At 47.2% G+C, this 13,907-nt stretch overlaps 2 protein-coding genes across 5 annotated transcripts in view; both read right to left on the bottom strand.

The window, feature by feature from the left end:
- The window catches only part of LOC114641741 (zona pellucida sperm-binding protein 4-like), a 271,334-nt gene that overhangs the window by 34,467 nt on the left and 222,960 nt on the right, over positions 1–13,907 (bottom strand). The window contains exons 10-12 of one of the 4 annotated variants that reach the window (XM_051927433.1): positions 12,617–12,692; positions 12,310–12,432; positions 12,034–12,156 (exon numbers count right to left, since the gene is read on the bottom strand). The exons of 1 other annotated variant lie outside the window; for it this stretch is intronic. In XM_051927433.1, coding sequence (XP_051783393.1) covers positions 12,034–12,156; positions 12,310–12,432; positions 12,617–12,692 — 322 coding nt within the window. Of the gene's footprint in view, positions 1–11,780; positions 11,844–12,033; positions 12,157–12,309; positions 12,433–12,616; positions 12,693–13,907 lie in introns of those variants that run through there. 2 more of the 4 variants (XM_051927432.1, XM_051927430.1) reach the window with 2 other exon arrangements.
- Positions 1–13,907, bottom strand: part of LOC114641722 (zona pellucida sperm-binding protein 4-like) — a 177,463-nt gene that overhangs the window by 113,031 nt on the left and 50,525 nt on the right. The window lies entirely within an intron of this gene.

Below are 13,907 nucleotides of genomic sequence, written 5' to 3'. Positions count from 1 at the left end.
GGGAGGCGTCCAGGAGGCATCCTGATCAGATGCCCGAGCCACCTCATCTGACTCCTCTCGATGCGGAGGAGCAGCGGCTCTACTCTGAGCCCCTCCCGGATGACTGAGCTTCTCACCCTATCTTTAAGGGAAAGCCCAGAAACCCTGCGGAGGAAACTCATTTCAGCCGCTTGTATTCGCGATCTCGTTCTTTCGGTCACTACCCATAGCTCATGACCATAGGTGAGGGTAGGAACATAGATCGACTGGTAAATTGAGAGCTTCGCCTTGCGGCTCAGCTCCTTTTTCACCACGACAGACCGATGCAATGCCCGCATTACTGCGGATGCCGCACCGATCCGCCTGTCGATCTCACGCTCCATTCTTCCCTCACTCGTGAACAAAACCCCGAGATACTTGAACTCCTCCACTTGGGGCAGGATCTCGCTACCAACCCTGAGAGGGCACTCCACCCTTTTCCGGCTGAGGACCATGGTCTCGGATTTGGAGGTGCTGATTCTCATCCCAGCCGCTTCACACTCGGCTGCGAACCGATCCAGAGAGAGCTGAAGATCACGGCCTGATGAAGCAAACAGGACAACATCATCTGCAAAAAGCAGTGACCCAATCCTGAGCCCACCAAACTGGACCCCCTCAACACCCTGGCTGCGCCTAGAAATTCTGTCCATAAAAGATATGAACAGAATCGGTGACAAAGGGCAGCCCTGGCGGAGTCCAACTCTCACTGGAAACGGGTTCGACTTACTGCCGGCAATGCGGACCAGGCTCTGGCACCGATCGTACAGGGACTGAACAGCCCTTATCAGGGGGGCCGGTACCCCATACTCTCGGAGTACCCCCCACAGGATTCCCCGAGGGACACGGTCGAATGCCTTTTCTAAGTCCACAAAACACATGTAGACTGGTTGGGCAAACTCTCATGCACCCTCCAGGACCCTGCTAAGGGTATAGAGCTGGTCCACTGTTCCGCGACCAGGACGAAAACCACACTGTTCCTCCTGAATCCGAGGCTCGACTATCCGACGGACCCTCCTCTCCAGGACCCCTGAATAGACTTTTCCAGGGAGGCTGAGGAGTGTGATCCCTCTGTAGTTGGAACACACCCTCCGATCCCCCTTCTTAAAGAGGGGGACCACCACCCCGGTCTGCCAATCCAGAGGCACTGTCCCTGATGTCCATGCGATGTTGCAGAGGCGTGTCAGCCAAGACAGTCCTACAACATCCAGAGCCTTGAGGAACTCCGGGCGTATCTCATCCACCCCCGGGGCCCTACCACCAAGGAGTTTTTTGACCACCTCGGTGACCTCAGTCCCAGAGATGGGGGAGCCCACCTCTGAGTCCCCAGGCTCTGCTTCCTCATTGGAAGGCATGTTAATGGGATTGAGGAGGTCTTCGAAGTATTCCTCCCACCGACCCACAACATCCCGAGTCGAGGTCAGCAGCGCACCATCCCCACCATATACAGTGTTGACACTGCACTGCTTCCCCTTCCTGAGACGCCGGATGGTGGACCAGAATCTCCTCGAAGCCGTCCGAAAGTCATTCTCCATGGCGTCCCCAAACTCCTCCCACGCCCGAGTTTTTGCCTCAGCAACCACCAAAGCCGCATTCCGCTTGGCCTGCCGGTACCTATCAGCTGCCTCCGGGGTCCCACAGGACAAAAGGGTCCCGTAGGACTCCTTCTTCAGCTTGACGGCATCCTTCACCGCCGGTGTCCACCAGCGGGTTCGGGGATTGCCGCCACGACAGGCACCGACCACCTTACGGCCACAGCTCCGGTCAGCTGCCTCAACAATAGAGGCACGGAACATGGCCCATTCGGACTCAATGTCCCCCACCTCCCTCGGGATGTGGTCGAAGTTCTGCCGGAGGTGGGAGTTGAAGCTACTTCTGACAGGGGGCTCTGCCAGACGTTCCCAGCAGACCCTCACAACACGTTTGGGCCTACCACGCCTGACCGGCATCCTCCCCCACCATCGAAGCCAACTCACCACCAGGTGGTGATCAGTTGACAGCTCCGACCCTCTCTTCACCCGAGTGTCCAAGACATGTGGCCGCAAGTCCGACGACACGACCACAAAGTCGATCATCGAACTGAGGCCTAGGGTGTCCTGGTGCCAAGTGCACATATGAACACCCCTATGCTTGAACACGGTGTTCGTTATGGACAATCCGTGACGAGCACAGAAGTCCAATAACAAAACACCGCTCGGGTTCAGATCAGGGGGGCCATTCCTTCCAATCACGCCCTTCCAGGTCTCACTGTCATTGCCCACGTGAGCATTGAAGTCTCCCAGCAGAACGAGGGAGTCCCCAGAAGGTATGCCCTCTAGCACCCCCTCCAGGGACTCCAAAAAGGATGGGTACTCCGAACTGCTGTTCGGTGCATACGCACAAACAACAGTTAGGACCCGTCCCCCCACCCGAAGGCGAAGGGAGGCTACCCTCTCGTCCACCGGGGTAAACCCCAACGTACAGGCTCCAAGTTGGGGGGCAATAAGTATACCCACACCTGCTCGGCGCCTCTCACCGGGGGCAACTCCAGAGTGGTAGAGAGTCCAGCCCCTCTCAAGGAGATTGGTTCCAGAGTCCAAGCTGTGCGTCGAGGTGAGTCCGACTATATCTAGCCGGAACCTCTCAACTTCGCGCACTAGCTCAGGCTCCTTCCCCTTCAGAGAGGTGACATTCCACATCCCAAGAGCCAGTTTCTGTAACCGAGGATCGGACCGCCAAGGTCCCCGCCTTTGGCCACCACCCAACTCACACTGCACCCGACCTCCTTGGCCCCTCCCATAGGTGGTGAGCCCATGGGAAGGGGGACCCACGTTGCCTCTTCGGGCTGTGCCCGGCCGAGCCCCATGGGTGCAGGCCCGGCCACCAGGCGCTCGACATCGAGCCCCACCTCCAGGCCTGGCTCCAGAGTGGGGCCCCGGTGACCCGCATCCGGGCAAGGGAAGACGCCGTCCAAAATTGTTTTTCTTCATAGGAGGTTTGTTTAACCGCTCTTTGTCTCATCACTCACCTAGGACCAGTTTGCCTTGGGTGGCCCTACCAGGGGCATAAAGCCCCGGACAACAGAGCTCCTAGGATCATTGGGACACGCAAACCCATCCACCACGATAAGGTGACGGTTAAAGCAGGGGTACTAAACAACATCTGAAGAAAATTTCAATCAGCATATGAATACAAATTTGTGTCCGCCTAATTGTAATGGATTGAGGTTGACTTAAGTGTGGGCTCTACTTGTTTGAGTCAGTCAGATTTAAAGAAATGTTTGACTGTTGTTGTTTACTCGAATGTCCTAATGAAATAGTCGCCTACATTTAACAGGTCTCCTTAAAGACGGGCTATGAACGTATTACAATTTTAAACTTTGAATAAATCCTCGGAGTTAAATATTTACTTCTATAGTACACAACACTAAAAATGTGTTTTAGGACCATTGACATGAAAAAGACAAGAACGATCATGGGAGCCTCGGTGGACCGGGTGCCAGTTGCCACATTCTGATTTTCTTGTATTGAAGATTAATATGATTGTTAACTTTTGTTAAGACTATTTTATATTTACATATAAATACCGATGCCCTAAGCACTGTCTACTTTGTGTAATAGTTAATCCAGCTGCTGCCCTTTGACCAGCCTGTCCAGCTTTGTCATGTACCAGTTTCAAGTCTGTGCCTGTGGCAGCACAGTTCACGTGAGGCTCCATCTGGGGGACGTCATAACATTTCCCAGGTGTCGGTTCAGAAGATGTTTGGCTTGAAAAAATGTGATGGGCAAACACAATCTGAACTTCACCCCACATAAAACAATGTTAAGATGTCACCAATCTGCTTGATTTCTGGTTTAGAATTCTGAGAATAATTCTAAAGTGCAAAATGGGGTGCCAGTGGTACGGAAAGGTGGCCTCACCCAATCAGTTGGGGCCAGCAGTTATTGTAATGTCCCTGTTTCAGGTGGCTGGTTGCAATGTGACTTACCAGAACACCATGTCTGCTGCCATCACTGTGAGGAGTGGTCCAGAGGGCTCCATCACCAGGGACCGTGTCTACAAGTAAGGCTTCTGGACCTGCTTCCTCTAACACTAAATGTGCTCTACCTGCTATGATGTGATGTTTCTCTCCTCAGGTTGTTCTTCCAGTGCACATACTCAGGAAGCCAGGATGTGCAAGTGGAGGCTGAGGTGTATACTGTGGCGCCACCTCTTCCAGTAGTAGAGCAAGGGCCATTTAACCTGGAATTGGTCATTGCAACAGATACTTCATGAGGTGGGATCCCTGTGGGCTTATCAGCTGATTCCTTAAAAAGTAATCTCTGAATGAACCTCCTCTAGAACATAGTGGCCTTCATATGAGAAGATCATTTTCAGGCCTACCTGAAATTCTTCCCTGTAACCAAAATCTCTTTTCCATGTCTAGATTCCTCCTATGGCTTCTACTATGTGGATGCTGACTACCCAGTGACCAAAACTCTGAGGGATCCTGTGGTTGTGGAAGTGCACATCATGAACAGGATTGACCCTAACCTTGTTCTGACTCTTGGGGACTGCTGGGTCACTTCAGGACCTTCTGCTTCCAGCCATCCCCAGTGGAGCCTTCTGGTGAATGGGTAGGTGCCCCCCTTTGTGAGGGTGGTGTAGGGATTGTCTTGGTTCTTCAGTGCTAACTTGGGGGTCTGCTTTGCCCAAGTGCCCATACACTGGGGACAACTATTTGACCAGCTTGGTGACTGTGGACAGCACATCTGGAGTGGCCTACCAAAGTCATTACAAGAGATTTGAGATGTTTGCTTTAGTGGATCCTGTAGCTCAGCGAGTCATGGCTGAAAAGGTGGGTTTCCTTGCCTTGTACAGATTCTGCATCATGGCTGCTTTTGAGGCTCTTGTGGTCATGTTCCATGTTTCTTTACGACTTCAGTCTGCAGTGAAGCAGAATCAGAGGTCTTGTAAAAGAACTGAGAAGGAGTTGTAGGTGTCCAGTTGTGGAGCTCCTACCAAGTGTGATTTTCCCTTTTCTCTCTGTAGATCTTCATCTACTGTGTTACTGCTGCCTGCTATCCCTTTGCAGCAGAACCCTGTACCCAGAGCTGCCCTGCGAGAAGTGAGTAGCTTAATTCAAATGAATTGACCAGAGATGCTGTGATAAACCGATCCAAATCCTATTATGTGATATCATCTACTGTTAAATTCTCCTCCGTAATTCTACAATTTTTATTTTTATACTGTATTGAGGATTTGTTCTGTTCTGTGTATTGTATTGACCCCCTTCTTTTTGACACACACAGCACCTAGATAGGGGTCTCTCTTTCAACTGCCTTTCCCGAGGTGTCTTCCATTTTTTCCCTACAAGGGTTTTCTTGTCTTCTTAGAGAGTCGAGGCTGGGGGCTATCAAGAGGCAGGGCCTGTTAAAGCACATTGTGACACTTCTTGTGTGATTTTGGGCTACACAAAAATAAATTGTATTGTATTGTATTGTATGTTGACTATCTTAGTAGAACATTTACTCCGTATTTGGAATGCACAGCTTTGTTAAATGCAGAGAGGAGTGGAGGCAGTTTGGCTCCTAATGCCTTAGTTGAACTAACCCTTACTCTCTTCTGCTATCAAGATCTGGCAGAGCTGCAGAAAATTTGGCATGAATGACTTCATCCAAGAAGAATGTGCTCCTTCACAGTGGTCCAGTGGTCTTTGAGGCTGATCAGGTGCGAAGAATCAGGCTGGAGCAGGAAGGTAACCATCTTGGAGTAGGCCAGAGTTCTACTTCTGGGTTTGGCTGATCCTTTGTCTTCATCATTCACTGTATGACTTGGAGAGTAAATGTCCTTCGTCTTCATCCCACAGCCCCTTTTCCCACTGGATACCTGGTGCTGGGAGTTGCAGCTGCCATGTTGATGGTGGTGCAGATGTTGGCTGTACTTGCTGTGAGGAAGTTCAACTGGCAAAAAGTGAATCTGAGGATTTAATACATTTTCTTAGCTACATGAATGGCTTTAGTATTTTTATTTTTTTCTTACTGTGGCAATTTAAAACAACAACTGAGTTAGAGGGGGACATTGAAGAGTGAGCTGCTGCTTTGGGTTTTGGTTTTATACAAAGTGGGATTTCTGGAGTTTTGCCTGCTCACAACTCCTAGGTGGTAGCACCTGCCGTCACTGAACACTTGCACTGATGCTTCAATTCCTGTGACAGGTCCTGATGCTCCCAGTGCGTCACACAGGTCATGGAAGCGGGACACCCCTCCACTCCCATTCTAAGTACTTGCATGGCATTTGACACTCCTTGTTTTACATTCTGAAATCTTGTGCAGTAGAAAATTGGGCGGATTACCCCTAAATATTGAAATATCATATCATTGTCATTTCTTAGTGGACACCTAGTGCTCAAAATGGAGTATCTTGTTAAATTTCACTTTGTCAGTTGGTCAACTAGATAGATACATAGATAGGAAAGTATTCACAGTGCATCACATTTTCTTATGTTACAGCCTTATTCCAAAATGGATTAAATTCATTTTTTTCATCAGAATTCTACACACAACACCCCATAATGACAACGTGAAAAAAGTCTACTTGAGGTTTTTGTAAATTTATTAAAATTAAAAAAAATGAGAAAGCACATGTCCATAAGTATTCACAGCCTTTGCCGTGAAGCTCCAAATTGAGCTCAGGTGCCTCCTGTTTCCCCTGATCATCCTTGAGAGGTTTCTGCAGCTTCATTGGAGTCCACCTGTGGTAAATTCAATTGACTGGACAGGACTTGGAAAGGCACACACCTGTCTATAGAAGGTCCCACAGTTGACAGTTCATGTCAGAGCACAAACCAAGCATGAAGTCAAAGGAATTGTCTGTAGACCTCCGAGACAGGATTGTCTCGAGGCACAAATCTGGGGAAGGTTACAGAACAATTTCTGCTGCTTTGAAGGTCCCAGTGAGAAACTTCAAATATAAAACAAAGCAAAAACACTTGTACAAAAATGGTAACGTTTCCATGAAGGGGGGTCTCGGAGACCCCCAACTACTTTGTGATACTGTAGCACTTATTTGCACTAAGCTACTGAGAAGCGGATTCCGGCACATTTTTCAAGACAACACAAAATGGCCATCTTATTACCTTGAAAGGGAAAGAATTTGAAAATCTGTGACTGGGGGTCTTGGAGACCCCCCCCCCCCCCCCACATTCATGGATTAGGGTTAAATAATGAATACTGTTAATAATTACACATTGTGACAGAGCAGTGGCACTGCTGCCTCGTAGGGAGTCACATCACTGGTGTTCCCCACCTTTTTATTTTTTTTTACCCCCCTGGTGGGTTTCCATAATGTGCTCTGGTTTCCTTTCAAGGACATGCAGGTCTGGTGGTGCTAAAATGACCCATGTGTGTGTGTGCGTTCGTTTTCACCTTGCAATGTCTTGATGCCTCATCCAGGGTTTGTTTCTTCCTCGTGCCTGATGATTGCTGGAATGGGCACATTCCTGGACTGATGGATGTAATCATTAAACATCCATCCCTTCCAGAGATTTTGTGGCAAGGTGCCCATGGAATTTAATGGTGGTTTTAGGAATGTGGAGACCCCCGCCCCCCAAACACACTCAAAACCACGCTCTGAAACTGCTGACAGTCCCACCCAGCTACCCAGATATCATTTCAATTGACTTCTGTGCACTTTTTAAGGAGACCTCCTACAACAGCTGAACTTCATGAAAAGAAATTTAAGGGAATGTCAGAGAAGAGGTTCGAGTTTTATTATTTACTTCAATTTCACTCGCACCAGATCAAAAGTTCACTTTTCTGGTCAAGCTGATTTGCAATGACCTTCATAGCCCAAGTCACCGGGAAAAGCAGAAATGGATCTCATGAAGAAGAGCAGCACGGTCAAGACAAAACAGCGTCACTACTTTTGTGGACGCCTTTAGCCAAAGCAACTTCCATTGGAGCCATGCGGTGGCCTTATTTCTAGTGCAGAAGTTAATATTTAATGAGGCTTCATATGTAAAGTAGACAAAGCTCATGAAAGGTCAACAGGTCCAGAGGCCCGTTTTTAGTTCCTCACATCATCAGAGCTTGGATTTTATTTTTTTTACCTAACCACCCCAATCTTTAGGATAAACTCAGGATTAGGGAATTTTATTGATTGGGTTGAAAACGGAACATCAGACCAGCGTGGCAAGGGGGGGACAGTGTTTTGGACTTCCAGCCTGTGAGACATCCACAAACTATACAATAGAATTCAAGTACAGCTTGTATCGGTCCGGTGCCACCAAGATTCACGCCAATCGAGAAGATGGGGATTTATTTATTATGATGGTGGAGATTGCAGGGATGCACCCAGCCTTGGCCTGCCATTCACGCACTCACAGAGACAAAAAGCCATCGGAAATAAAAATAGCAAATAATGAATGTATTAACACGAATCATGAAAACAAATGATCCCATCCCAGTTCCTTTATGGTGATGTACAATAAAACATGAAAACCAACCACAACAATAAAACACTCACTCACTATAAAGTCCACGGGGAAACTGCAACGGAAAAAATGTAATGAAGATAGATAATCCAGAGATCAGCACGTCGAAGGGGGGAATGTAAAAAAAAAAAAAATAAAGCCCTACCGGTAGTTCCCAAAATGGTGAACTCTGGTTCAGGAGCGCTCCCTTCTTCTCAAGATGTCCATAAATCCCTAGACAGACAGTCCTCAAGTAACAGGCAGACAATCCAGACACCAACCAAGAAACGTGCCGGGCCAATATGATTAAGCACAAGTAACCCAACAGAATGCAGACAGACAGGAACGTGAAACACAAAATAATCCTTCCTTTTGGTCATTTTGCCCCCCTCCCCCTTTTTTTAAAAAGCCACACTGACCCCCATTTGATCCCAACAGCCCCTGCACCTTCATGAATCAGAGTCAATGCAGGGTGTTGCACTTTTAATCTCTAGTAGCACCGTTACAAGCTCATCCAACCACCATTGCTTTATTTAGGCAAAGTACGGCGGCTTATGATTGGCATTGAATTCCAAACCACTCTCTAATGAAACCCCCTAGAGCAGAGGTGGCAAACTCCAAGCCTGGAGGGCCGCAGTGGCTGCAGGTTTTCCTTCTCACCCTTTTCCTAATCAGTGATCAGTTTTCACTGCTACTTAACTCCTTTTACATTCCATTTTAGATAGATTTTCCCTGTTAGAAGAGTTCAGCCCTCTGAATTGATTCCTTTCTTCATTAAAGGACAGCCAAGCAGAAATGAGATGTGAAACAAACTAACAGATGACCAGCTAAACTGGGGCTTCAAACTCCACTTTCTTAATGAGAATCCAATTCTTGATGTTAATTAACCTCATTTAATTCTGTGGCTTGTTGCTGCTCTCATTCTGCCACAGCACACATGTTGAAAACTGTTTTTCTGTTCTAAGAGCACTGTCAAAATGTTTGGGTGACTTGAGAGAGATCAACCTTACCACGACCATCATCTCTCCTTAATTTCAGGTATTGTGTAATGGGCACAGGTCATGTGGTGGCTTATTTTGCTGCCAATTAAAGTATGGGGCCAGCAGCAGAAACTGTTCAATAATTAAGATGGTAAGAATGAAAGCCTGCAGCCCTTGAGGCCTGGATTTCACCACCCCTGCCCTATTGGTTTGTTGTAAGAATGGTAACAAGTTGATCAGTCCACCTTCACTTCTCATACCAGATGGACACGAGAAGTTTAATCTTGGCAGCCCTATTGAGGTAGACATGTGGCCCATTCTCATTACTCCATTTGAAGACCTCATGATGGAAAAGCAAGCTGGACTGAAGACAAGCCAAGACTGGTCTATGGAATCAAATTACACTGCTACTGAAGCTGCAAGGCCATGGTTTACCACCATGCAAATCGCATCTTTAAAGACTTTGGCCAAATTACTCATAAATGTGTGAAGTAACTCCTGCCCGCTTCTTTACTCAAATTGCTACAGCAGGAGCAAGGGAAGGAAGTGGAAATGCTAAAGTACCTGAGAATGGGAAGTACATTAGATAGAGAAAGCAAGGTCACTGTTGGACATTAAATCAAGAGGACAAGCTGCAATTCATAACATTGGTCCCCTTGCAGCCAAAGTGACTTTTAAAGGTCACAGTGGTGGGATTTCTTTAATCCACAAGCTCTGGCATGGAGGTTTAACACCTTAACCATTACAAAACACACTGCTATCAGGAGCTCTTTGTTCATGAAAAAGATTATACAAACACACTGGAAGCCAGAGGACTGCAGGTACATCAAGTTAACCGATGCGAGAATAAAATGGTGGAGGTCATTGGTATTTGTAATGTGTGATGCTTTCTGGTTCTTAACGAGATTGCATGAGCAAGGTTTGAAAGAAAATCATGAAGGTGGTTAGGAGGACCAGGGTATTAGATATTTTATTAAATTGCAAGAAGAAATTCACATACTCCAGCAGCAGCCAGATTAAAAAAAAAAAAAAAAAAAAAAATTATTAAAGAATGATTGATAACAATGCAGGAAAAAATACTAACTTTGTATGTTAAATATTATCAATTCCACCCTGGGTGGGGGGGAAGAGGTACAGTCAGTTTGGGGGAGGAACAATCTTCTCAGTCTGGCAGTGGAGCAGGACAGGGACAGCAGTCTGTCACTGAAGCTGCTCTTCTGTCTGGAGGAGACACTGTTTAGTGGATTCTCCATTATTGATAGGAGCCTTCTGAGTGCCTGCTCTGCCACAGATGTCAAGCTCCATGCCAAGAATAGAGCCTGCCTTCCTCACCCGTTTGTCAAGGCACGAGGCGTCCTTTATGCTGCCTCCCCAGCACACCACAACCGTCTGATAAAACACCTACAGCATCTTATTGTAGATGTTGAAGGACACCAGCCTTCTAAGGAAGTATAAGCAGCTCTGTCCTTTTACACAGAGCATCAGTATTGGCAGTCCAGTCCAAGTTAACATTCAGCTGCACGCCCAGGTATTTATAGGTCTGCACACAGTCACGTCTGATGATCACGGGGTCCATGAGGGGTCTGGTCCTCCTAAAATTCACCACCAGCTCCTTGGTTTTGCTGGTGTCCAGGTGGTTTAAGTCACACCAATTAAAGTCATTGATTAGGTCCCTATACTATTAAAAAGGAAGGCTGAGGATATCCAATCAAGGAAATAACCACCACATGCATGTCAAGAGTAAAAAAAAAAAAAATGTGGTCGATGAGTTAAGTACCAGACAAATCGGATTAACAAATTTAAAGTTACTCCAGTGGGGAACAGAAAAAAGAGTAATGCACAACTAACAGGATAAACCATATAAGCAAGGGATAAAATTGGAAGAGATCCAGGAGAAATAAACCCTAGACTAGTTAAGTTTCCCTATGAATAGCAAAATTATGCCACATATGGCAACATTTGTTCCCCTTTGTTACTTCATGCCCACTACCAGTTTGAAAACAGCTGCCCTAGACAACTGCATGAAGTCAAGCAACCTACCCTGAAGGCAGAGGTACGAGAGCGGGGATCAGAGGTTCACATACAGGAGATGTTGAAAGCCCCCCTCCCCCCCACATTAGTATTGCAAACTTACAACTTTGCATGTAGGACGTCTACATGTGACCAGTTACAACAAAGTACGTAAAACAAGCTCCCCCCACAGGTCATTTACAACTTCCAAGCAACATCTCCTAAGCAATTCCTTCAGTGTGCCAAAGTGTGGACTACCCCTCCAAACATCTGAATGGTATGAAGTCAAAAAAAACTCCAAAGCATAACCACCCATCTACTCCCGCACGTGAGCAATAAGAACAGTCAAATTTTGTACCCCAAAAAAGGTTTATTAAAATTTCAGATTCACTTTTTGACTGTTCAACCTCCTCACAGGAACTACAGCCAAAATCAGGACCATCATCAGCATGGCAACTGCAACTCCCAGCACCAGGTATCCAGTAGGAAATGGGGCTGTGAGAGGAAGACCAAGGACATTTACTCTCCAAGCCAAACAGTGAAGGATGAATACCTCAGATATCTGGCCTACTCCAGGAGGAGGATCAAGATGGTTACCTTCATGCTTCAGCCTGGATGTTTGCACCTGGTCAGCCTCCATGATGACAGGACCACTGTGAAGGAGCACATTCTTCCTGGATGAATGTATTTGTGCCAACTTGTCTGCAGCTCTGCCCGATCCTGAAAGCAGATGGGGTAAAGTGTCTCTGTGAAGCTAAAATGAGCCCCCTTTGTAGGGCAGCCAACCAGACTTGCCCCACAAGTTCTTAAACCCCACTCTACAAAAACAAGCAGAACTCTGGCCTACTCCAGTAAGAGAAACAAGATGGTTACCTTGCTGCTGGAGTCTGGAAGTTAGCACCTGGTCAGCCTCAAGGACAACAGGACCACTGTGAAGGAGCACATTCTTCCTGGATGAAGCAATTCGTGCCAACTTGTCTGCAGCTCTGCCAGATCCTAAAAGAATGTGGGGAGAAGAGGGTTACTTCAAAAACCACCTTCGGAGCATAAATTGAGAAACCCAAATGCTTCTAGTCATCTAACTCGACATGTTAGAAATCTATTCATTCCAAATATGAAGTCAATGTTCCACAAAGATAACCAGCATCACTGGTCTGTTAGTTTGAAGCAGGCTACGCACTTCTTGCAGGGCAGCTCTGAGTACAGGGGTCTGTGGCAGAGGGATAGCAGGCAACAGCAACACAGTAGATGAAGATCTACAAAGAAAAAAAGACAATGGTGAAGCCACACAATCACTCATAGCCCCAGAAGTCAAGAGTCCTTGCCCCGTGGATACCCAAAACTAGAGACCACCACAGTATTACTTCATGTTAGGCCATAGGTGCCTCAAAGCAGCACAAGACAGTATTTCTACCTTTTCAGCCAAGGCTTGCTGAGCTACAGGATCCACAAAAGCAAAAATCTCAAACACAAATCTCTTGTAATGACTTGGGTAGGCCACTCCAGATGTACTGTCCACAGTCACCAAGCTGGTCAAGTAGTTGTCACCTGTGTATGGGCACCTGGGACAAGCAGACCCCCTAGTTAGCACTAAACAGCCAAAACTATCCCAACACCACCCGCACATGAGGAGGAGCACCTACCCATTAACCAAAAGGCTCCACTGGGGCTGGCTGGAAGCAGAAGGTCCTGGGGTGACCCAGCAGTCCCCAAGAGTCAGAACAAGGTTAGGGTCAGTCCTGTTCACAATGTGCACTTCCACAGCCACAGGATCCCTCAGAGTTTTGGTCACTGGGTAGTCAGCATCCACATAGTAGGAGCCATAGGAGGAATCTGACCATGGAAAGGAGGTGGCATTAACAGACAAGCTACAAACCCACCGATTGAATAAATGAAGCAATTTTTAACAAATGAAATGAGCCACCACCTCCTACAATACCTGTTGCAATGACCAATTCCAGGTCAAATGGCCCTTGCTCTACTACTGGAAGAGGTGGTGCCACAGTATACACCTCAGCCTCCACTTGCACATCCTGGCTTCCAGAGTAGGTGCACTGGAAGAACAACCTGAGGAGAGAAACACCACATCATAGGAAGTAGATCACATTTAGGGTTAGATGAAGCAGGTTTAGAAGCCTTACTTGTAGACACTGTCCCTGGTGATGGAGCCCTCTGGACCACTGCGCACAGTGATGGCAGCAGACATGGTGTTCTGGTAAGTCACATTGCCACCAGACAGCTGAAAACAGGAACTTTACAATTACTGTTGACCAGGAAGTTAGTACAGGATTTGGTGGGGGTGGGGTTACATTTAAATACCCAGCACTCAAGATCACAAGTAGGAGGAGAGCCCCCTGCTCCTATATATCCCCCAGATGGAGTCTCACCTGAACTGTGCTGCCACAGGCACTGACTGGAAACTGGTACACAACAAAGCTGGACAGGCTGGTCACAGGGCTGCAACTGCTGTC

Source organism: Erpetoichthys calabaricus, chromosome 5 (genome assembly GCF_900747795.2).
Source record: "Erpetoichthys calabaricus chromosome 5, fErpCal1.3, whole genome shotgun sequence".
Taxonomy (NCBI): domain Eukaryota; kingdom Metazoa; phylum Chordata; class Cladistia; order Polypteriformes; family Polypteridae; genus Erpetoichthys; species Erpetoichthys calabaricus.
This window is presented reverse-complemented; position numbering and strand designations above follow the sequence as displayed.